Source organism: Lycorma delicatula, chromosome 7 (genome assembly GCF_047948215.1).
Source record: "Lycorma delicatula isolate Av1 chromosome 7, ASM4794821v1, whole genome shotgun sequence".
Lineage (NCBI taxonomy): Eukaryota > Metazoa > Arthropoda > Insecta > Hemiptera > Fulgoridae > Lycorma > Lycorma delicatula.
In genome coordinates this window covers 35,880,774-35,908,139 of record NC_134461.1, presented here as the reverse complement: position 1 = coordinate 35,908,139, position 27,366 = coordinate 35,880,774, and the positions used below count along the sequence as shown (strand labels likewise).

Here is a 27,366-nt window from a genome sequence, read left to right as displayed (position 1 = left end):
ACTCCTAAATCTTGGCCGAATTTCTTTGCCTTTTCAACAATCATTAGCCCTGTTACCGGCTTTCCTTCAGAACGTACTGCACTAAACCATTTGAACAATACACTATCTAGCTGTTCCAGTTTTGGTTTTTTTAATGTTTGTCTAGAAGCCAATTTTTCAGTTGTTACCGATTGAGAAGCAAACTTCATTAGTTCATCTTTTTGTTTTTTAATGTCATAAATAGTTGATGAGCCAATATTAAACTCATTCATTAAAACATTTCTATTCTCGCCTTTTTCTAGCCGTTTGATGATTTCTAGTTTCTGATTGAGAGTCAGTGTTACGTGTTTTCGTTTCTCTCCTTTTGAACTCAAAGGCTTAGGTTTTGAAAACATGGTCACTGTACAGTTAGAACGAAAATCACTTTTTTTATAAACAGTTTCAAAAGTTACGTTTACTGCGATGTGAAAGGACACAAAACAACAAGGCACAAAAAAATGGCGAAGACGCTTCGTGATTGATTAACGGAGCTGCACTGCACCTGAATTTGTTGTGACAGCTGAGACTAGCCGGCCGCTAATTTTTTCCGAACAATACCGAGCGCTTCCAGATGATCCCGAACTACTCCGAAAACTTCCGAATAGCTCTCGAGCGTTTTTATTTGCTTTAAAGACACACTTTTGGAGAAAACCAAAATTTTTACAATTTTCCGGAGCGATGCCGGACCATCGGGCATTCCGGACTGTTGGATGTCGGACTAATGGACTTCTACTGTAATTACACTAATTATTAATTTTATGACTTTTAAAAATTTTTAATTCAATTTTCATCTCAATACTTAGTGAAAATAAATATTAACCATACTACACATAATTAATCAATAAACCCATTACAATAATACAACAATCACAAACTGATGATAGTCATATTAATGAAATTTTGTTCACATTTCTGCTAATTTTAGCTTATATAAGTTACTTATATTTATGTGTTGTGCATTTATTACAGAACAATGCCATCCCACATACGTCAGGACGTCTGTCGGGTCCGCTAGTGTATATATATATATATATATATATATATATATATATATATATATATATATATATATATATATATATATATATATACACACCTATAATATAATACATATATATAATTATTGACAGATTAATAAGACAAAAATATTTGTAAAAAGTAAAAATCATGTAGTTTTATTGCATGTGATGTGTTAATTAAATTAAAAATCTGTTACTAACAAAGGACGAAAGGAAATACCAGAAACATAAAACAGACATATAAGTGACATTTACTAACGATGATTATATATAACTCAAATTTATTCAGAAACTATTGCACTGTAAGGAGCTAATGAACATTTGCAAGAAATTCATGCAATTGCCAAAATCATAATTTTGGTAACAGGTCAATTTTGAATTATTTCTTTATTATATTACTCATAATGCTTATAACATTTGTGAACATGTTGAATTCTTCCTCATCCCTAATTTCAAGTTCTTTACTTTTTGAACAGAAAAGAAAATAATGAGCTGAATAAGACAAAGAGGGAGAATTATGCATAACCCATTTATAATTGATCTTAATTACAGTATTATTTTAACAGAAAAAACATAGAAAGGAGATTAAGCCAGTGACATGAAAACTATTGAGTCAGCACACAGAAAAATTGAGGTCCTCCTCACTCACTGTTCTCTTCTAAAGTGAGAGTTCCTATATGACTCAATGACCCATGAGAGCCAAAGAATAGGTCAGGAGTGAAAAAATGTAGAAACCAATACCAATTTAGATTTGTGACAAACATAAAATTCTTCGATCTTGTGAAGGTACATTATTCTCAAGAGGTGACAATTTAATATTCTAACTATATATGTCCATCACGAAATACACATTTTTATTAAGAGCTTTTATCTAATTCCTTTGTATCTCATTTAAAGTATTATGTCTTATCAATTCAAATTGGACTAATTTGAATAAAAAAAAGGATTATATAGCGTAAAGCTATAATAATCATAATTTAATTATCATAGAGTAATAATTCTTGCCCCACTGGATGACTCCATCTGTTTTGAATTCCATCTGTTTTGTGAATTTTGTGCACATAGTATATATATTATTTTCCAAATACCCAATCAAAAAAATACATAAGCATAAAAAAAAATAAATAAAGCAATTAATACATATTACTATATATATATATAAGAAAATCTGTAGTGAAAGCATTGGATTAAACATATAATGTAGCATACACATATTATATTCCATGCAATTGTAAAAGTGATCAATGTTCCCATATGAAATTTATTGAAACAGCTTTGTGACACAGTATGATGCCTAGCATCATATTTTTTTTTTCTTGCTGAAATTAATAGATCTACAACATTAACAAAATTTAATTCACTATATTTTATTTTTAATAATTACTTGCTTTCAGAATCTTTTCATAGTAAATTTTACAGTTCCTTAATCAATACAGTAGGTGATGTAACTTTTAAGCAAGTTATTTAAATGTTTAAAACAGTTATTACACATATGTTGGATTGAACATATAATGTAATGAAAGAGCACTTTTAATGTAGATTTTGAGTGTTGTTCCAATATGCACAAGATCTGTTTTCTGTACGTATTTGGGAATTCAAGGTCCCATTGACATTGTGCTCATTGAACAGGGCTAATGTGTTTATATTCATACATATGATTGCTCTGCAGCAAAAAATATTTATGGTCTATAAGGTTGTGTATCTGTAAAAAAGCTTCCATATAACCCTTGAACTATAAAGTTCCAGGCGAAAATAATAAACATATTTCACTTGAATTAATTTCATTCTGTATTGGCTACATGTAGACTAATAAATTTACTAAATGAAATCTTTACAGAATTTTACCAGCATCTCATCTATCAGTAGCTGCTTTTTCTAATCTTATCTTCGTTGCACAACTTATAACAATATTGAATCTGATGGCTAATAAAATTAAAAATAAATATCTTTTCAGTTATAAAAGTCCAAAACACAAATCTTCCTTTTTTAATTAATGTGGTTTTTGAGTTCTGTTTTAAGCAAACTAAGTTCAGGTAAAAATGATTAAAACATAATAGAAAAGAATAATAACAGTATACAAAAAAAATTACATTAATATTTGTGTATATTTTACAAAAATATATAAATTGAAAGATAAAGTGTAATAGACTGAATATTCAAGAAACATTACACTTGCACATTTTAGTAGCCTAGATAGTTAAACAGTATTTTTTAATGTGCCCTTCAATTCAAACATCTACTGATAATTTTATATGTTGCAGTGTTATCACTGGTAATCATCCTGTAACAACCTTTTTTTAATTAATTAAAACTTTACATTTGGTTTAGTTAAGATAATAAGAGCCAAAAAAGGTCATACAAATATTATCAATATTACTAGATGTAATAATATTACATATAGCACTGATATAGCTACAGGATGTTTACAAAATAATTAATATTAACTGGTTGACAGTCAAGATTTATTCATTACCAACTGACTGATTCATTCTAAAAAAAATTCAACTTTTGAAGTCCATCTGTCTACTTATATCTGATATAAGCTATATCTTTTTTATCTCTCATTTTTTGCTAGCTAGTAATCTTTCAGTGTATCAATTGTAACAGTGATCATATGTTCCCATATGAAATTCAACAGCTTTGTGGCACAGTATGATGCTTAGCAACTCGATTATATATTTTTTTCTTGCTGAAATTAATAGATCTGCAACAACATTAACAAAATTTAATTCACTATATTTTATTTTTAATAATTACTTGCTTTCAGAATCTTGTCATAGTAAATTTTACAGTTCCTTAATCAATCCAGTAGGTGATGTAACTTTTAAGCAAGTTATTTAAATGTTTAAAACAGTTATTACATTATATCATGAAAATCAGTGAAATAAATCATAATTAAAAAAAGGAAGTAATATCAAATTCATTTTTAGAATACTGAAATATTTTGTATACAATAAACTCTATAACAAATTTAGAGGGGCAGCAATATTTCTCCATAAAAGAAAAGGTTTATTAAAAGAGAGTCCATAATAGATTACATTTTTAAGTTACATACTGTTTTTACTCAAGAAAAACTATTCTTATGTCTAAAAAATAAATAAAATTAAAAAATACATGTAAGAATGTAAAATTACATTGAATGTATTTGCCAGAACCATGTTTTAAATAGATACTGAACACTAGACATTATGAATTTAAAAACTCTTTAATTTGCATACAATATTTAAAAGACACATTTAGTTCTGCTTTATTTAATTGTCCTCAATTATTTATTGCACTTTTCAAAAATCATTTTATCATTCTTACTTTTTGAATGGTAACAATCCTCTTCAAAAACATTTTTTTAATTTTAAAGTTGATGACTTTCATCTACGATATTCAACATTAGCCTCTAGCATCCAAAGCCAATTAGGAAATTGGTGGCAGATTTTCTACCTAATTTTTTTGTTCTTTTTATCATGGGCAAGGATGCACTCAATGATATTATCAATAAATTTGACTCTGTTGCTACTTTTCATCAACCTTATATAAATGAATAAAGATCAGATAAATATAGTTGAACGAACTGCAGCACAATTAATTGTGCAATTCATTCCTAGAGTGGCAGATCATCACTTTCACCAAAGATGACAACTAAATTGAATTGTACAGGATTTTTAATCACAGATTACCTAAACTATACGGGGCAATGAGGATGCAGCTTCAAAAAAAAATCCAATGAATGATTGAAAACTCCCCATGACAACATGAAAAAAACATTTGGCATGCATTTCATTGAAACAAATCAGCAAACTAGATATTGTTATTTGCGAAATTTTTAAATGGATATAATTTACAGAGATGTGGAATTTTTAAACATGCTACATATTTATAAGAGGAGCATGTAGAATGAGCATTTTGGAATATACAAATATAATAGTTAAATATGTGCTGAACATTATCTAGCACTGCACAGGCCTAATACAGAGCATCACATCAGAAATAAATGTCTTTTTAATTAAAAACAAAAAAAATGCCAGCAATTACATTTAAAAATTACTATGCCACAAAATCAGCACTAATATTATTAAAATAATTTTGAAGAAAACAATACATTAAAGTGAAATTTAAATTGATTTAGTTGGTCAGCCAACAAAATGATCATTAAAAAAAAATCTTTCTACAGTGAAAATAAAATCATTACTGAATTTTGGTTCTAATGAATAGTTATGCTGAAAAACAACTGATTGTTTCGTTATAATTATTACCCTTTAATATGAAATTTTAAGTATACAGATTTACTTTGTAGTAAATAAATATGGCATAATTTTTTTATTTATTCTTACAAACTAAAAAAAAATATCGATGTAGACTAATAAGAATAAAAACATTAATATTTGATGTCTTTTATTCATATTTATAGGTCTTTTATTCATATTTATAGGTAAAATCTGTTGTTTCTTTTATCTCCTTTATTGCTGATCAGATAATTCAATTCTTTGCCTTGAATATATTGCAAACAATACTAAATTTTGATAATGGCTGTAACTCTACACAGAACTGTTGATCAATTTTCCACCTGCAGCAGTAACATTCTGTCCACTTTATTTTTTTTTAAGAGCAAAAGTAGCATATTACATTTGTAAAAGTTGACTTAACTCTTGATACTGAGAACACACAAAACAAAGATGATGAAAGTTAAAAAAACATTAAAAACTAGTCTCTTTTAAAGTATACATTTATAAGCAAATATTTACACAAAAAAAAAATTGTAATTGTCATTTTTTTATAAAAATTATTTAAGATTCTGAGAACCCTTATTTTGATGTTCTTCTTGTGAATCTGAGAACAAATTTGAAATCTAATAAAAACACCTTTCAATAATCATTTTGCATAGGTCATCATTGCTTGTTTAGTTTCTCTGATGAATAAACTAAAGAATTTTTTCAGTTAATATCCAATTCAAAAATAAGTACAAATAAATAAAATAATTTATAAAAAAACAGACTTCAAAAAATAATAGCACTAAAAAGTTACAAAAAATTAAACTTTTATCTTTTAACTAAAGTAAAAGTAAAAGTATTTACAACAAATAACTATTTCTAAAATCTGTGTCAGCCAACACAAATTAAACAAAGTCATGTAAAGTTAGTACCTCAACTGACCACTAGGCAACTAAACAGGATTCCCACACGTAAAATGAGATCTCAGGATCATACCTCATCTTGAGTTCGCTAAGGCATATATTTTGTGATAATATATGTACCTAACCATCTACAAGCCAGCCTCCATGGCGCAAGTGGTAATGTCTCAGCCTTTCATCTGAAGGTCCAGGGTTCAAATCCCAGTCAGGCATGACATTTTCACACACGCTACAAATCATTCATGTCACCCTCTGAAGCAATACCTAACAGTGGTCCCAGAGGTTAAAAAAAAAGCATCTATAAAATATTTTTATATCATATTTTGAATCTCGCATTTTATTGTTGTATTATATTTTTTTAAATCTCATTTTATTTTAGTAACTTCTATTACCAATTTTTGCAATTTTGTTTTAGGATTTGCATTATATAGATCATGGGTTTTTTTTTATCTTATTTAGGCTGGCACCAATTTCAAAAATAGTTATTTTTTGCAAATACTTTTACAACAAACTGTTGTACATTCTCAAAAATGAGAACATACAACAGCCGATTCTTATGGAAAGAAAGTCTTGTCAAACAAAATGCAAGAACAACATTCTCACAGTCTCAGCTTCATATATGAGAAAAGAGATTTACTGGAAGCTGTACTCATAAAATTTAATGATAAGACTATTGGTCATAGAATAAAAGATGTTGATAGTTGCGTAGCCATTTCACCAGTTTGTACAACATTCCAAGTGACAAAGGGATACGGAGATGTTGAGCGCAGAATGCCACCTCTAATATTAAGCTGGGCTGTAACTGTTCATAAACTGCAGGGAACAACTCTTGACAGGGCAGTGATAGACCTCGGCAAGAAAAATTTTGCCAAGGGACAGATTATGTCGCTCCTAGTCGATTTAAAATTTTAGAGGCCAACGCCTTGTCTGATTTGGACCCAAATTATTAAATAAACACATGATGAGAAAGCTCTGACGGAAATGATGAGGTTGCATAATCTATCCAATTTATATGTTTCATTATTGCAAGTTGGCATTTGGACAAGGATTGTGAGTACCCGGTTAAAAAAAGTGTTTATAACTATAGAACATTATTTATTGCAAAATTATAATATTTAACATGCTTCAAAGTGATGTTGGTTGGGAGCTTGTATGACTATTTATTCAATATTGCAAAATTAGAATTTATTATTGTATAATATAAATATTTATATTATAATTTTGCAATTAGGGATAATGCACTTTTTCACCATTTTATATAAATATTAAATGTGGGTTTAATATTAATATGGAGTTTACAGGAAAGTAGCCAAGAAAAAATGAATGATTTTTTGAGAAAGGAAAATAGAGAGAGAAAGAAATGCAATGAATATTTGCATGGAGACTAAACAATGATAAAAGTATATTCTTTTGATTAAAAAAAAAAATTATAAAAATCGGTTTACTAAAGTTGAAGATATGGCATAGCATACATTAAAAAATAATATAGTCAAATTGATAACCTCCTCCTTTTTTGAAGTTGGTTAACAAATCCTTCTGATTCATTAAATAGAAATGTTATAGATCACATCATGAATGGGTCAATGTTATGCTACTCGCCTGAGAAAAAAAGGAATTGTTGAACTGTTTCAGCATTTACCTACATGGATAAAGGGAAAATAGAACAGCATCACAAAATACAGAATTAAAAAAAATAAAAGTAGATGTGTTTAAAGTCAATATTAACTATTTAATATAAAAAAGAAATGAAATAATATTAAGGTAAATATATTAATATAAAAAATAGCTATAAAATAAATCACAATTCAGACATTAATGAAAATTAAATTACCATATATTTAATTTATACTGGGTGATCATTTGAAAAGTTATCACATTTATTATTCAACAGCTATCAGTCCCATCACATTTCTGTTTGCAGGCAAGTATACCATTCTTGGGGAGAACCTTTATAAAACTATTTTCAAAAAGGGTGGAGCCCATCCTCTCTGCTACACCTATCCCAAACTCAAAAATGTTGAATGGCAATACTAACATTTAATTACATTAATTGACAACCGGAAAAATATAATGAATTTTGATGAACAGAAAATTAAAATCCGCCCACCCCTTTGCTCACTAGGTGCAAAAAATGATTTGGGATAGTACTTTTTTAAATTTTGGTCCAACAAAAATAGCTATAAAATTATATGATATTAGTTGTCAAACCATTTGAAATAATCATAATCTATGGATTAAAACTGTGAAAATTATTTTTTAAATTACCAACACAAAATTTCACCCTTAAATGTTTCCTAAAGTATCAGGGATTGAAAACTTATTTTTTTAAATGAGATGATGTAGCTTGCAACACCTCATCAGAAGGTCCTTTGAATGACAAGTAATTTGGTACAAATAAAATAAAAATTGGTTCACTGGTATTGAAGTTATGATTAAAAATGTGTTGTTTTTTTTTTAGGTTATGTTGGGATGCAGTGTTACTGACCCAAAGCATTAGATCTGAAATTATCCATTCTTCTTTAAAATATGGGTTTTAAGTTTCTCCAACATTGAAAACACATACCAGTAAACACATCATTATAACATTGGTTAAACTTATGAAAAACCAATGATTATATGATTACTTCAAATGGTTTAATAAGTAATATCACATAATTTTCCAGCTATTTTCGTTGGACTCAAATTTAAAAAAAGTACTACCCCAAAGGATTTTTCGCACCTACCGTGCGAAGGGGTGGATGAATTTTTATTTTATTTTCAACAAAATTCATTATTTTTTTCGGGTTGTCAATTAATGTAAGTAAATGTTACCATCACCATTTAAGACTTTTGAGTTGGGGGTATGTGTTGCGGAGAGGGTGGGTTCCACCCTTTTTAACCTAATTTTAAAAAGTTCTCCCCCTGAGAATGGCATATATGCCTGCAAACAGAAATGTGATGGGACTGATAGCTGTTGAATAATAAATGTGGTAACCTTTCAAATGATCACCCGGGATACACACTAAATGGAGATACAGAAAATTCAAGGTTTTTCTTATTAATATTATTTAAAAGTATAGTGACAGTAAAATTGTTTCTATTACAGGAATTTTTTTTTTGTTATTTTAAATATATTAGTGGGAACATATTTATAAAATTTGGTAATTGGCAGTGTTTAATCATGAATTGGCATATGGCAAGAGAACCAAAATTTAATATTAAAATATATTTTAAGTTTATAATGAATGCATTCTGTTGCATAGTTTATCAACAAACTTAATCACAGATATATATGTTAAAAGAAAATTTAAATAGCTATAGTTATTCAATATATGGGCAATAGTGTTTCACTATTGCACACCTATAGTGTAATGATATCTTCCATTGTGAATATAAGGACACTATTATATGTTTTCAGTTATCAAATCATGATAGAATATACTGGCAACTAGTAATATAGTAGTCATATAATGACTACTATATGCTACCAATAATTTTATTTGTAATTTATTAGCTTCATTCATTCATTCATTAGCTTGTTAAATTCAATGATTGAATTTTTAAAATCATAAAAGCAATTATATTAATAAAATTTTTAAGCAAAATTAAGAATTGAATATCAAAGAAACATTAATCGGGAACTTCCTCTATTCTTAACTATGAAACTAAGTTTAAATCCAACACACCATTATATTAAAATGAGAATTTTCATGTATGTACCAACATTCACCTAAAACACAAGACCTGATTTGAATGATTATTTTACCAACATTTTTACCAAAATTCAAAGAAGGTTTTAGGCATAAATTTATACAGGCAGTTCTATTATAAGGTGAGCAATTAAAGATAGCACCCAGTACTTTATAGCATAATTTTTTGTAAAGTAACATTCAGAACTGCAGACTAGAACAAATTCTGTAATGAAATGACTTAATTATTTCAAGAGATGCATAGAAAAAAAGACTTAAAATTTAATTTCAGAATTTTTTTTATTAGAATCAGATAAATTATACCCAGAATATCAACTATTAAATAAAAGAATGTTACTATTATACTATTTTCCTAGTAGGTGAGATGGATACAATTCTTTGTATAAAAAAAAATGCTATTTATATTTTGTATACATAATTAAGGTTATGTCTGAGAATATTTTCTAGGATGAGTTTAACTTTTACATAATCTTTGCATTTCACATAAAATAAAAATAAAAGAGCTTTAGGTTTTATTATAGTTATCATGATTTGTATCTATTGTTTTATAGGTCTACACACATATGACATAACTTGTTAAATGAAATTTGAAAAATGAACTTATTTTAACTGAACAAGTATTTATAGGATACCAGATATGATTTTATAAGATTATAGTAAACACTGAAGAATTAGAAGAAAATTGAAGTCTAAAATTTACATAACTAAAATGCTTGGATAAATACCTCTTGTTCCTTATCTAACTGCTCTTGTAGAAGATTATCTAAAATGTCTTGGAATCGTTGACGTAATGCCAAGTTTTCAATATTAGCTATTTCAAGTTCTTGCTGATGTCTTCGAACCCTTAGGTCAGATAATTGTTGTTGAAGTGTTTCCATTCTGGCTTGTATTGAACCTAAAAAATTTAAAAAAATTAAATTTGTAATTAAATAAAATAGAATATAACTAAAATCAAAATTCTGAAAAGTAAAAAAAAAAAAACAGAAAATTTAATTATCTAAGCAAAATCATTTAACCGAATGAATTAGACAAAGAAGAAAATAAAGTAAGGAACAATAAAATGCACAAAGCCTATACCATGAAAGAGTGTATACAACAAGAATGTATATCTAGAATAGGTTTTTTTTTGGTTTGTGGACGAGAAACGCTTGAATGTTATATCATCGCCCGGTAGTTATTATTAAAAGGGTAATATAACTCCAAAATAATAAGCTATACGAGGTGTAAACATAATATTAATCATATAATAAAAATTTACTAAAACAAGCGAAGAAGGCTTGAATAGGTAAGAATAGGTACTACACCACAGTAACTAAGTCGTGCAGAATGTATAACACTAAATCAGGAAGAAGTAGACAAAATAGAAATTAGCAAGAGAAGGATACATACTAAGAAAAATACTTGGACCAAGGAAAACAGCAGAGGGTTGGAAAATGCAGAAAAAGTACAATGAACTCTAACTCCAAACAGACTCGCACACACCATATAAAAACACAAAAACACTAATAAAAACACAAATTGAACTTTTATGGACATTAACAAAATTGAGCCTTAACAGATTAACAAAGACAATTTCTAACAAATGTAATGGAGACAAAACTAATGTCAAATGGTTCAAACAACACAAAGAAAATCTCAGAGTTGCAAGTATAAAATGCACACAGAAAATAGAAACATATTCAGAAAGATGGTGCAAGACTATCAATGATCCAGAAATAAAACTGTGTAATCGCTTAATGATCAGAAGAAAAACAGAAACAACACAGCTTGAAAGTGAAGGTGTAAGAAGAATAAGAGACTGACGATAAATTAACTATTAAACAGGGTCCTATAGTATAAACTAAAAAAATATTAAACATTTTCAAAAATTATAAGTAATAAATTTATCACACACAAAAAAAGATTATCTATACTCTGAATCATGTAATAACAGAAGTTTTATCTAACACCAAAGTAAATGCTGCCATCTGGAACTGAAAAAGCAGTTATTATTTATTGTGTTTTAAGAAATGATGTTTATAATTCATGAAAATGTTATTCCAAATTTAAACATTCATATCATTTTGAATAGTACACACATCTGGTGATTAAAATAATTCTTTCTTTTTCCTGTTTAGTCTCCAGTAATTACCTTTCAGATAATACTTCAGAGGATGATATGTATGAGTGTAAATGAAGTGTAGTCTTGTACAGTCTCAATTCGACCATTCCTGAGATGTGTAGTTAATTGAAACCCAACCACCAAAGAACAAGGGTATCTAAAATCTAGCATTCAAATCCATGTAAAAGTAACTGACTTTACTAGGACTTGAACGTTGGAACTCTCGAGGTCCAAATCAGCTGATTTGGGAAGATGCATTATTCACCACTAGACCAACCCAGTGGTTTGGTTAAGATAATTGAATTTAAATAACACAACTCAACTAATAAAACAAATATTGAAATATTATCAATCAAAGCAATATCTGATTAACATATATATTAATAACAGAAAATTAAAACTTACTTGCAGACATGTTTTGTGATGAATCATGAGTATATGAATCCTGCTGAGGACTTGGAACTTCTGATTTATACATATCATAATCATAACTAACATTTTCAGGTTCAGGTTTTAATGAATCACGTTGATTGAACATATCTTTACTAAATTCAGTGACAAATTCTTGTTCTTGCTGGTTTCTTCCCTGAAAATTAATAAAAAATGTTTCATCATTAAGGACCAATTCACTCATATTTATTGGTATTGGAATCCAAATTGATATAAAATTATTTAATTTATCATCATAATTAATTAGCTTATCTGTTAACTAAAGTTATATATAACTTAAAGTGTAGAATCATTTTAACTCTATTATAAATTGGTGTTTTTAATTTTTTTATCATGGTTTAGTTTTAATAATGTATTTATCTTGCATATTATAAATTATGTATTCAAAATTTTGTTATTAATACTTATTTGAAAAAATTAAGTCCAATTGCAAATACCAGAGATAATTGTCAAACAATAAATCACTAGCAGAATATTTATCTGAGAATATTCATTTCTTTTGAATGAAAAGACTCAGATATGAATATCACTGATAAGTTTAAAAAAAATTGCAATCAAGTAATAATGAGAATATTGGAATTAAGGAATCATATTTTGAATTATGATTCTAGCAATTACGTAGATAAATTAAAATATATAATTGTTTTTACATTGTTAACTTTACACAAAAATAATGGAATTACTAAAGTATTCAATTATCCTAAAAATAATTTCAGCACAATTAGTGACCACAAGAGTTGCAGAGATGTGATAAAACATTTTTCACATTCATCTCCAGCCATTTCTATTTGTTTAGAGAACACTAAATGCATTTCTTCTTTTATTTTGACATTTGTGGTTTACCAAAAACTTTACTTTCACTTCACAACAAGGTTGTGATTATTTTTATCCCATACAGTAATGAATAATCCTTGAAGATCATACGGTAAATGTGAAATGGCAATCCTCTCTTGTATGAATGGGAGAAATAATTTTTTTCATACATTCAAAAGTGGTTGTTGCCACTGTGTATAATGTAACTGTTTACCAATATCAAACAATGAAAATAAATTATCATAGGCTGTATTTCTGCACACCAACTAGTAGTAGAATACCTTAGCTACAAAATGCTTTATTTATTTGTCAATATAATCCCCATTTACACTGATACACTTTTCCCAATGTGTGACAAGTTTTTGCATTCCGTCACTGAAAAATTCTGGAGTTTTTCTCGAATCCAAGTGGCCACAGCTTCCTTCACCTCATCATCAGTGGTGTAACAATTACCTTTGAGATCCCTCTTGAGATGAGGAAAGAAGTGGAAGTTGCACGGAGCCAAATCCAGCAAGTATGGCAGATGCAAAATGGGCTCAAACTTTCAACTTGTGGAGGAGAGCCTCTGTAGTGGCGTGCAATGTGAGGCCACTCATTGTCATGTTGCAAGATTATGGACATAGTGGTCTTTCGAATGAACATACTCGTTGTCTGAGGTGTATTAACATCTTAATGTACCGTTCAGAGTTCACAGTCATCCCATGTTCCAGATATAATCACATAAACGTGTTTGGCATATCTGCTGTGAGGTGCATTTATTTTAAAAAATACCAATTTTTTTAATGCAAAATATTCATTACCAAGTATTTCTATTTCATCAAGATGGCAAATCATAGGTTGGATAAGACCAATGTATAACTTTATATTAAAATTCAGTAAAAAGAATTAAAAACCATAATCACATGCAATTTACTAACTGTGAACAGAAGAGAACTGAATTATTTCAACACTTTTAAGAAAAATTGAAAGTCCCATGTAAATAACTATCATAATGGTTAGGTTTTTGTGGTTAGCATTATCAGTCAGACAATCTGATTTAACTGAAGTTCCATGTAATCCAGGACCTAGATTAAGTACAATTAGTCATAGTTGTGTCATAACTGAACTACATTCCGTAACTTGTTATTGATTTTAACTAAATTAAAATTCAAGTATTACCACTAAAAATCATCTTCACTGGGGATATAAGAAAATATATATATTAACCCTTCATAAATCATGTAATTGTTTTTGGGTAATTTTTTTATGTAAGAAAAGCAATTACTATTATAACATATAATTTAAGCTGGTAACTACAAAGTCACTGACATAGAATGAGTTACTCCTATTTGAGTAAAAGTACCTCATACTCCTGAGGAATTAGATGAAACTCACTGCCTAAAGGAGCCATTTAGCTTCCTTCTGAGTAGAGCTGTTTTTCTCAAATTACAGCTCATTTAAAGGTAAACCATCCTTTCTTACAACTTACATGTCATCCTTAACCTCATCTTCCCCATGCGCAGATCAGATGCTTTTACACCATGAGCTATTTATGTAATACATTCTTGGTTAGTAGAGTTGATATTTGTGAAATTTGCTACGGACTGACATAGGGATTTTGTTTTCTGTAAGATGGCTGAATTTCTTTTAAATAATCCAGGCCTTGTAACCCATCCAAAAAAAAACACTATTATTATCTTTATTAGTATTCAATTAATAGCACTGTCTCAAAGACTGTTAGCTAGAAACTGGAGAAAACCAAGGGCAAAACTGTAATTGGGCTTAAATCCTGTTCTGAAGTAGTAAAATGTAAAAAAATATAACAAAATAATGATTTATATAACCTCCATAAATTAGTAATTGCACCTCAATTTTTTATTCAAAAGATCTCAGGTTTTTATCCTGGTAAGGTATTTATAACAAATTTTCTAAATCTCATTTTTAAATTCAAGATTTAGACTAATGATAAATTGCTAATCTAGATAAAAAAAGAGCTTTGCATGATTAGGCTTACACAAACTAATACAGGAGATTAAAATGAAAACAATCAATAATTTATGGATGTCATTACATTTAGACAATTATATTTTGAAAAGGATATTTTACAAAAAAGTTTATTTAATATTTTAAAATTTTCATCAGTTAAACACTAAGTTACCCATGCAATTCTGCTTATTATAATCACAAGTACTCTTACATGAAGTGAGGTAGAATCTGAAAGCCGACTGTCTTCTGCAGATAAAGGACTATTTTCTTCCATAACCACAATATTTTGCTCTTCTTCCTCAGAATCACTAACTGCTTCTCCAAATATTTCATGTTCAGCTGAAAAAAAGAACCAAATTAGTTCTTCATTACAATATATTAGGTAGTGCAATATATTAGGTAGTATATTAGGTAGTGGAAAAAAAATTTAACACTAAAAAGTTTGAAAGCTTATTATCCCTCTCTATTACCATATATAATTTGTATATTTAATGTTAAACAGATGACTTTTTGTTTAGAGCATTAAGTTATGTTAATAACCAAACTAATGATTCCACTGACTGAACTTCACACAACATCACTGTAACTTAACACTTGCTTTGCTCATAACCTCTTCCAATTAACATTAAATAATTTTAAGGTAATATAAGTTTGTAATGGCAGTTTTTGACAAAAAAACAAGGATGAAAAAAGGAAAAATAGATGGCATACAGATAATCAACAAAATAAATTAGTTGGAACACTAGACAATAAGATCCTATTATTTAACTACAACAAAAATTATTATAGACTGATTCCAGAGGAAGGGGAAATAATTTTGGAACTGATTCTAAAGCTTGAAATAACAAAAAAGTTGATAGAAATATATGTCCAGAAATGCTTAGTTATTGTGTTATGGCTACCAAAAAACTTTGCCTATTTTATGTCAAGAAATTTTACCAGGGGATTTCAGTCCCCAGAAAAATTTGATGACAATTTTTTTTTTTTATTTAAGTACATTAACATTGTTAAATGGCTAATAAATGCATAAATTTTATTATGAAAACTTGTAGAAAAATTAATTCTGATAAAATTGATGTAACAGTGTATAAAAAACAAAAAAAAGTCAATTTTCATTATTAAAAACAAAACTTAACAAAAAATGTTATGAATTTGTAAAAATTAAAATCAGCTGATTTTAGTACATTAAACCTTTGAAAAATTAAAATACTTTTATTAAGTTACTTTTAAAAAAAAATACCAACTGTGTTTTATATTTTATTAATTACAATAAACGCTCAAAAATTCCACCATTGACATAGATACACGTATCAATTCATTTCCTTACATTTCCCGTCACCAACCTAATGATATATTAGAGTTTTTTTGATACTGTTTTATTTGAAAAATATCACACAATAAAATTATACTATGATAAAAATAACCAACAATACTGGATTTTGTCACAAGATACATCAAAAAAACTTTTTTTCTGATTCTTTTCTGTTACAATAATGTTATCTAGTCCTAATCATTTTTTCATATCCACTATTATTCAGTTATTCTTTAAAATATTATATTTAGAATTCTTACTGGCGTTTCAATAATATTTTTATCTTCACTTTTGCTATATTGTTTTTGAAAATCTTGAATTTATGAAAAATGTTTTCTTCAGTTAATTTTTCAGTACCTAATACCTAATACTCCCTTCTTTCATAGAAGTGATCATCACATCTAAGTGCAGGAGTTATTCAAATAAGATTTTTATTTGACTTAAAAATCAAACTAAGAAGAAACACTTTCTGTAATTTGTACAAGATTACACAATTACTGCAAGTTACTCAAAATTGTTTGTAAGAAAGTTAAAAATGGAATTAATTTACCCGCTAAAGAATCTCAGTTAAACAAGCAAGATAACTTGTCTGACAAAACTGACTCACTAATGTGAGAAAAATCTGAAAAATTGATGTAAGTACTAGCAAAGTGTAGAAAAGATCATACAAGATCATCTAAAATAAATCAAAGTGGGTTCTGGCCTTTGGTAGCTTAAAAAAAATAGGAGAGAGACTGGTTGCTATCACACAACTTCAGAGCAGCAATATAAAAGAGATGGAGATAGGTATTTGGCACCTATTATAACATGAATACATCATTTAATCCAATAATCAAAACAATTTTTCTTTATTTTTGTGAGAGAAGAAATTCAACAATGAGATCATTTGTTAATTGCTAGTACAAGTGGATTGCAGCAGTAGGAGACTACAGTAAAAAATAGAATTAAAGTCCTCTCATTGCAGTCATTAAATTAAATAATTAAGATAATTCTGGTTTATGTTTGGAAACCCTAGTGTGTGTGAACAAAGTAATATATACTCCATTACCTTATTTCACCCATGTTAAAATATATTCATATCCAATGAAAATATAAATACAGAAAAACAATAATGAACAGAGCATGGACCACATATGGGTACATTTTCTACAAATTTGCATAATTATTTACATACTCATTTTCTACAAATAGAACACTGCACTATTTATAAAATAATTTAAAAGGGCCTATTAAAGAAAAATTGACATGCTGTACTACAAAAATATTTTAAATTATAGCTATCAGAGATGCACCAGTTCTTACCAACATCAACACTAGGATTATCAAGTGATGTTTCTGGATTATGTGCTGTGCCCTGAGCCAATCTTTCTTCTTTTACAACACTTCCTCCAGCTTTCTTTTCTTCTTCTTCACTTATTACTTCCCATCTCACATTAACAGCTTCGTTATCCCCTCGCAGCAATCGCTTAACCTGTAATTAATAAGTAACAGAATTTTGAATTTTATTTCAAAAGATATTATATAACACTCTGTTTCTTAACTAGTATTTAAAAATAAGCAACAATACAAACTACAATTAAAATTTAATTTCAACAATAATTCACAAAAGTGTTTGTATAAACAACCCACTTTCTTCAGATTGATTCAAAATACTTCTCGAGATGTAAGCCTTCATAATAAATCATTGTAAGTAAACAAACACATAAGTAAACAGGCAAATGTGCATGCAGCAGGAACTAGTTTGTTTAGTTGATTACACGAAGATCACCAACATTAATGTAAGGTGCTATGCAGTTGAGTAGACTGCAATCAATGTAGATTTTATTTATTTTCAATACCCATGTAAGTGTGAACAATTCACAGTCTGTATCATAGTATCATTGTCATAGTGCATAGTCTAATTGAAGTTAGATATGGGAAGAGTTTTTGTATGAAACCTTCAGTGTGAGGAAGGCACAGGGATTGCATTTCTGTGAATCAGTTAATTTGATAGTTGAGGGTTGTAAGTAATGATAGGTGATCATGGTTGGAAGAGGCCATATGAAGGCGATACTAAGTTGTGTAAATACACTGTTGGAAATGTCTGCCAAGGCATTTGCGTCAGTAGCATCCTGACAGAGGCCAAACTGATGACTGTGAAATGTTATCAGATTTAGAGGGTCTAAAAAACGACTTCCAGTAAAGCCCATCTTGGCTAGGAATGGAGGGGGTGGTGTGGCGACTGGGATTATCAATGGAGGTCAGGATGGTCTATAGTCAACATTAATGTGAGGTGCTATGCAGTTGAGTAGACTGCAATCACTGTAGATTTTATTTATTTCCAATACCCATGTAAGTGTGAACGATTACGAACGACCGTTTAAGTGTAAACAAGATTATCAACCTCTCATCGTAAAAAGTTTTTACAACGAATGATAATTCAATAACAACAGAAAATATCAAAAGTTTTTAATGAAATAAAATTTTATATACTTTTCACTTAAAAAATGTGTAAATGTAATATAATAGGCGTACAAGTAAGTCATGTGTTGTCAACATAAAATTTTTTTAAACTATGAAATGATTGCAGTATCATTTTAAATAATCTAAGTTGAACGTGAAGTTAGCCTGAAAAGACTAAATGACAACTTAAAACTCAAAATTGTCGAACATGATCCTCATAAAAATCAATTTGAGAAATCAATTGCAGCATTTTCTGGAAACTGTTCAAAGGGGATTATCTGCTCCTTTAAATAAAATTTAATAATTGTTTGATATTTTTTTGATTGACTGAAAATTGGTACTATCTTTTTTGAGACAAACTTATCTTATCCAACCTACTAAAAGTGAATATGAATGTTTCAATAATAATAATAATAATAAAAGTTTTTTACGATCGGTAAATAACAATAAATCGATCGGTAATAATAATAAAAGTTTTTACGATCATGATTACAGATTCCTCAGTACCTATTAATTATGATTGTTTAATGTCAAAATGATAATCTAGATATACATTTTTATTTAATTTTTTTTAATGTGAATGGATTCTGGGTGTACTCTACTCAAATTTATTTCTGCACTGTTATCAAAAAATGTTCTTTTATACTTAATTTTTCACAAATTAAAAAAAAACTCTTATTTTAAATTAAATAATTATCCAATAAGTCTCATACTTAAGATGTTCAAATAATATATTGTCGCCGAATGGCTTGACAAAGTGTCAAAGCCATACATTTACTAACCTCATGGAGGCCCTGAAAAGGGCCGTTTTTGTCATTGAATGGCTTCAATGGTTGTTATTTCATAACCTTGTGATGCCCCTGAAAAGGGCTGTTTTTAACATTAGCTCCAAGAAGAGCTGTTGGGTCCTCTCCGGCGAGGTCGAGGAGTTGCAGCTCATCCATTGAAGTCCGACCGGGCTTTCCCTCAGTGGCAGTGGGTTCCCACTACAGTGTGGCAGTAGTGGCTCCCAGAGCCCAGCGGTGTCGGTCATCCTTCGTTGGTGCAGTTCTCCCTGAATGATCCCATGCTGGGCCGGCTCCTGCTGCTGAGTCCACCGGCCAGGGTGATTGAAGCCCAGTGAGCTGAAGCTGGAGCAGGAAGGTAGTGTCCACATCCAGCGACTCCCTCGGTGGGCCAGCCAGGCCTGCTGGCCAGGGAACTTCTGTCTTCTTCCATCTTCTTAGTCTTCTCCAGGTGGTGGTCAACGATGAATTGCAAATTCACTATTGTGAATACTATTTTATTGGAGCCTGAGAGTGGTGGGGCTGCAGCACTGCTATGGTGGGAGAACTGCATGGTCATCTGCACGGTGGAAGTGATGCTTGTATCCGTGCGTCTGTATACTGTGCACCCCAATCACATCGTTGCTACCGTTATTGCCCGCCGATATTAAATTAGGTGTATATGTGGTAACAATATCAAAGTCTCTACTTGCATTTTAACAAATTTGGCAAATTACCCCAAAAATAAGAAAATAATAAATTTATAATTTTCTTATTATCTAGTGCTGGTAAAATAAACAACAAAAAATGTTGTTACATTACAATCTAGTTTTAAACATTTATATTAGCTATCCACAGGAATGTATATCTTTGTAGCTGATAAATTATAATATCAAATAAAATCTTAATTTTTACTTATCAGAAAAATAGTTAAATTACACATAAAACACGTATATTTTTTATTTTTAAAATAAAGCAAAATAAACTTTATTATGGTAGGGTAATTGTTAGAAATATATTAAAATACAAACCTCTTTTTCTATTTCTGGAGCTTCAACATATTTCTTCTTAAGGGTTTTCCTGAACCTTCTTTTACGTACATTTTTTAATGGTGGAGTTATACCATGAGGATGTAAAAACTTTTTTTCGACTTTATTTGGATCTTTCTTTTTATGTTTTTGAGGAGATTCTTCATCAGTTGTTGCTTGATCATCATCCTCTTTACATATCATCATCTAAGTAACAGAGTAGCAAGAAGTTAGTGGTTTAATTCTTAATTTCCTTCAAACTAGTGTGTGATGTGGACTGTAAAATGAAAGAAATTGATAAAAAGGTAATTAAGTCATTAACATACATCCCTCTCATCCAGTTGTCATCCAAGAAATTGAAAAAAATGCAGTCAGTATATTTATAAATATAACATAAAGATACAGGCAAAAAATAAAAATGAATGTTTTGTTTTTTGGTAGATTAAAACAGATAAGGATTTTTTTTACAATAAGAAAAATGGTACTAAAGCCATTCATGAAATAATATTTTAAAAAACAATTTCAAAGTTTCTAGAATAACTACAGACACTGTTTCAGAGTATAATTTCAAAACAGTACATAATAGAAGCCTTTTAATACACTTTTTTGGACAAACCTATAACTGAATGAGCCTTATTTATTTTCAATTACTCCCCTCCTAAAGTTTGCACTGATCCCAATGTCATTAACACTTCTGGTACAATTCTTTCAAGATATGTGTAGTCTGCCAGATTTCCTCAATATCTTCAGTAGTCTCCTTTCAGCCAAGAATCAATTTGGAAAATAAGAAAAGTCCACAGGAGTGAGGTTAGTTAAATAGGGTGGCTGAGGAAACAAAGCCACTTTGCATCTGCCAGATGCATATTTTATTTTTTAATTTTTTGTAAGAATGTTATGACACTATCCTATAAAGCACTGTACTTCTCTGCTATTTACCAAATTATAAATTAGGATCACAATGCACAACAACTTAATGAGCATGTACATGACATTGTGAAATGACTGATGCACCATTCCAAATCACAATAAACTTGGTTCACCATTTCAACAGACTCTGTAAACATTTACTTGAGTTTTAAGTAAATTTAATGTTTTTGAACACTTGTCATCTTGACTATCAAAAACAACACTCTATAACTCGTCAACAAACAGCTGTAACTCAGTGAATAACCACAGCAAGATAATATAATATAACTGATGGCAAATTTTTATTTTTGGGGTTGAGTAATTCACATATACTCTTGAAGTCTGAATTATGCCATTAATCATAAATTTAAAAATAATTTGTTCAGTTCATTTTCTTTTTTTGTTATCAATGTAAAACTTTATTAACTTCAAAATGTCAAGAATATACGCTTTCCAATTTAATTATATAAACTATAACTTTAACTAGGAATCTGAAAACATACTGTTTTAAGATAAACTATGGTGAACTAACTAAAAATTCTCTCCAAATAAACAAAATATTCTTAAGATAAAAGAGGTGCTGCAAGATGATTTAAATGAATTATGTTCGGTAATGTTATTATTCAAGAATAAATATTCTTCATTTTATAAATAATAAAATATGTCAAATAATAAATAATATTTATAAATAAATAAGAAAAATATTTAATAATTTTGTTAGTAAGTAAATATTGGAATAGAGACACTGCATAAAAAAGCTAACATATGAAAGGCAAAATGAGGATGCAGTAGATTTTGTCTCAGTATTAATTTTACAAACACAAACACAATCAAAAAAAGAACTGAATTTTATTATAAGAGGAGATTTAGGTTGATTCACCAATTAAACTTATTTATTACAATTTAATTACAATATGTACCTGGCATATATCTGCAGTTTTATAAAAACTTTTGTTATCGATAGTCTTTAAGGATTCAACAATTGTAGGAAGATCAACCACCTAAAAGAATAAATAGTATAAATTAAATTTTTAATTCTAATACTAATAATAAATAAATTGTAATATAACTGCTGGATGTTTGGAAAGTAACTACGCACTTGACTTAATAAAATAATTATTCAAATTTATTATTTATTATTTGTATGCATATAATATCATATGCATACAAATAGCAGATTTACTAAAAATGAAGGATTATAGTTTACCTTAAAAATTTGACAAAAGGTGTTAAAAATGACCACTTACAGATGTACAGTAATGAACACATCACATTAAAGTTTCTACTGAAATGTGATCTCATAAAATATTCCATACGAGTCATTATTTCAACTTTTAGTAGTTACAGTTAAGTCATGCGTTTTCTGTACCAATACAATGTTTAAATGTTTGCTTAGCTGTTCTCAAATGCAATTTGATGATCAAAGAACCACAAATCCCTTGAAATGATCATTGACCTATTAGCTGTGAGTGCTATTATCTTGTTTGAATAGACTATAACTGATCGCATCTGCGAGTTGACCAATGAAGTAAGTTAAAATTTTAGAAAAATTACAATTGCTACTACTTGTCTTTTCAAATATACGCCTCACAATCCACTTTCTTTACATATAAAGCTTGGTTTCATTTGTATTCCCTCTAGGTTAGGTAATTTTATAATTCAAATATCACAGTTTTAATTTATTTTTTCCATAAATCCTCTAGTTTCGTGAGTCATGGTCGAGGTAGAAAACTCTCAGCCATCATGTTATTTGTTAATTGAAGAACAGCCTCCATCACGACTTTTCCAGTTTAATCAGTATAAATGAAATATGTTGAGTTAAATATTTTTAATATAAATTTCAATGAAAGCTTTATTTTGCATAATATCTTTTTCAACGTGTAAAAGAATTAGACCAGGAAATGTCAAGTTAACTTTACTTTCTTTATTTCATAAATCTATACAAAATAATTAACATTATTACACTATTTTTGATATTAAGAGAATTAATTTATATGATCTTAGTAACACTTGCAAATCTCGACTAATCAATTTTAAACTTTATTTTTTTTAAACTAGCCCCAATGTGTAAGAAATCTCGGAGGATGAAATCCACATCATTCAAAATTAAATTTTTTAATATAATAATACGTTTAAAAAATCTTCTGAAGTTCGAAATTAGCATGAGAAATATTTCTGAAGAAAGTATACCTTTAACCTGAATCACGCTTCTTCATTTGAATGACTGATCTATTCTTGCTACACATGATATTACACTTTGGACTTACATGACAAGTTTCTGTAATTACTCTGAGTATATGGAATATATGAGCAGATAGAAAAATTGTCAATTTTATGATCAAACATCTAAATTTATATTTTATTAAATTTAATTAAAAATTATTAATGCTTTTTCTTTTTTCTGTCCGCACTCAGTATTCTTAAAAATGTATCCTTCTAAAAGTGAGTTTTATATAAAAACATTTCTTACTTAAATATATAACTAAAACTTTAAAATTAAAGAATTTTTTTTCAGTCACTGAAATAAAATGAATAATTTTCATGCTATTAAATCTACTTGTAGTTACTGACAGCATGGGAAAATATATCTTCAGAGCATGCGATTAAAAGCTTTCAAAAGTGTTCAATTTCAAATAATATGGATGAAACGGAAGATGAGAAAATAAAAATGCCAAAGACTATTATTTTGGATTTGAAAATGGATACAAAAATGAAGAAGAAGAAGAAGATGACTATCTGGAAAGCTTAGGAACAGTAAATAATCAGTCGATAACATTAATAAATAAATCTGTGAAACTGAATGTTGTTTATTTTTTACTAATACCAAATCTCTCCCATTTATTGAAGTATCTAGGTTTATTGAAGTATATTCTCAGAAGTAACTTAGAAGTCTATTCTTTATTGAAGTTGAGCTTTTATTCTAAAATTTTTTTCTTTCCTATTACCTTAAAAGTAGCCTGTGTTTCTTATGCGATGATTGGGCTTATATGGATAAATACAGTACATTATTTACAGAGTAAATACCTTGGTTTAGATTTGCATCAAGGTTAAGGTTAAAGACAGGTAACATAAATAACAATTCTGTGTACTTATACGATATCAAAATAACCTCTCTCTTTTCTGTTTAACCTCCAGAACCACCATAAGGTATTACTTCAGAAGATGAATGAGGATGATATGTATGAATATAAATGAAGTGTAGTCTTGCACAGTTTCAGATCAACCATTCCTGAGATGTGTGACTGGCATCCATGATCTAGTATTTAAATCCGTATAAAAGTAACAATATGAACATAACATAACCAAACATAACCTAATGCTAGCTTCATTCGCTGACCTCATCTGATTAACATTAAATTGGCAAATTATTAGGCTTAGTCAACAACTGTACACATAACTAATTATTTAGTCTGAAAATAATGTATATTACACTTGTATAGTGCTAAATTACAAAATTTTTGGCAATGGTACTGTATAACTTATGAGGGATGTACTTCAGTGGAAAAGCATTTCCAATGAATAATTTAGGTCCTAAATAAGGTATATTCCAAATTTGATCAAAACTGGAGGCTAGTCCATAATTGCATATAATTGCCTAATAAGGTTCTTTGAACTATAGTAGGTTATTTTTTTTTTTTTATACGGAAGGGTGCATTGATCGTTTTAATTATTTTTACTAATAATACCTAGTTTTATCTTTATCTATTCTATTTTATAGATTTTATATTATCTTTCTTTATTTTTATCTTTTTCAATTCTGATTTCTAAAAAGTGAAATTTACTAATGTTTTCTATTTCCAAAGTGTTTATAAAATTTTTATGAAAACTATTTTATTTTTGAAGTATTTTATCACACTCTAAATTGATTTATTTATTGTAAATTATCAAAATATCACAAACACATCTAATAATAATTTTATTTTTTTACTATTTATAACATTAACTATTTATTATGTTTTATACATTCTGTAACAATTCTTTAGATGTAATGCTATTTTTGCTTAATCAATAAGTGGTGAAAGTTTTAATAAATGTATATATTCTCACTGCTATGATGCAATTTATTAAACTTTATTAATATGTATCTCAACATTTTCAGTAATTTATAGATTCTAATTTAATATGCAAGTTCCTTAGTGATTTTTAAAATTATATACAAACACACATGTAAAAGCACTTTCTTTCTAATTTTTTAAAACACTGAAAAATTATAGTGATTAGCTATTAAAAAATGTCAATAGCATGCAGTAAAACTGCATCAACAATTCTTTAAGAACGATGCAAGAACTAGTTTCATTTGTTGGTTTTCTATTCTAATTTCAAACTTTCAATTTACAAGATTTTACTCCTGAGATATTGCAGGTTTGGTGGAATCATCAAGTTGTAAGTGATGTCACTCTCTGTTTTACCACAGACCCCCAGTAACACTTTCCATATTGAGGATAATATTCTTTTTAAATGCACCACCCACACGTACCATAATCTTTAATTTAACTTAAAAATGGTAAATTAAAACACAACTGAAAGCAACTGATCAAATCAGCCATAAAACCCATAAAAAACAACTTACTTCAGCTAAAGTCATTGTTTTCCAAAGGTTTTATAAGTGCATGAAAAACTTTTTTTGTGAGATAAAAGGGCATAATCAGAGAGGGAAAGTAATATTTGTGAGTAATAATAAAATTCTCTATGAAATATTACCTTTGCATGTAACAACCAATTATCAACCCTAACTTCACCATATCTAACATCATTTTCAAGTTTAATTGATAGTCGATCTTTTAAAGATGTTACACCAGTTCTTAATGCATCACGAAGAGCCTTAGCAGGTTCCTAAAACAAAAAGACACAACATTAACAAAATCTAACTACAACAATCAAACAAATGATTTTAAAATTTAGACAATCATTAGTCAATCACAGAATATGTTAGCTCTCATCCAACAGTGCCATTTTACACTATCATTATGTATATATTTTACACTATGTCATTATGTAAAATATCAAAATTTACAATTAAATTGATAGCAGATACATAATGAAAAATTTCATATTATTATCAATCACCATAACTAGATTCATAATTTATCATAGATCTCAGAATGGTCTCATTTTTTTAATATGCCATATTATTCAAGGAAAAAAATAAAAATGGTCATTTTCAATATAACATACCTCAAAAGTCCTGTTAATAATAAAAGTGAACAGGACTCAATAAGTCCTGGTCAATTTTAAACCATGTTTATGGTTCACTGTAATTCTAAACCACTGATACTGGTTTCGGTTCAGACAGATAGAAAATGTTGTTATTATTAAGATTAACTTACTGATTGCTTCTTAACTGTAGCTTTGTAAAGAATTCTAGAAATATTACCATATTATAACTTATATTACCCTACTATTAATTGAAAGGCTCAACTCTCATAATAATTCAAATTTATCATCGACTTAAACGTTAAAAAAATGTCTGAACTAATTAGTCCAGTTAACTAACCTCTGGCAATCGAAGAATAAATTGAGATTCTAGCTCAACTGGCGCTTCTGCATCACGTCTATTAATGTCAGTATTTCTGTTCATATTTTTAATTCTAATAAATAACGTCTTGTGTTTATTTTACTAATCAGTAGTTAATTCTAAATTATTAAATGTCATTGCTAAAAACACAAAAAGGACACTTGAGACGAATAACTGAATAAATTGAGGTTAAGAAAAGTAAAAGAGTACACAACCAACCGA

General features: G+C 28.6%; 1 protein-coding gene across 1 annotated transcript; it reads right to left on the bottom strand.

The window, feature by feature from the left end:
* Nucleotides 1-2,786: 2,786 nt before the first annotated feature.
* Nucleotides 2,787-27,366, bottom strand: Taf7 (TATA-box binding protein associated factor 7). The gene is made up of 9 exons (XM_075370802.1): nucleotides 27,124-27,366; nucleotides 26,331-26,462; nucleotides 22,550-22,630; nucleotides 20,727-20,930; nucleotides 17,792-17,960; nucleotides 15,389-15,516; nucleotides 12,355-12,535; nucleotides 10,574-10,743; nucleotides 2,787-5,683 (listed from the first exon to the last, which is right to left on the bottom strand). The coding sequence occupies exons 1-9, from the start codon at nucleotides 27,205-27,207 to the stop codon at nucleotides 5,651-5,653; spliced, it is 1,182 nt and encodes a 393-aa protein (XP_075226917.1). The 5' UTR covers nucleotides 27,208-27,366; the 3' UTR covers nucleotides 2,787-5,650.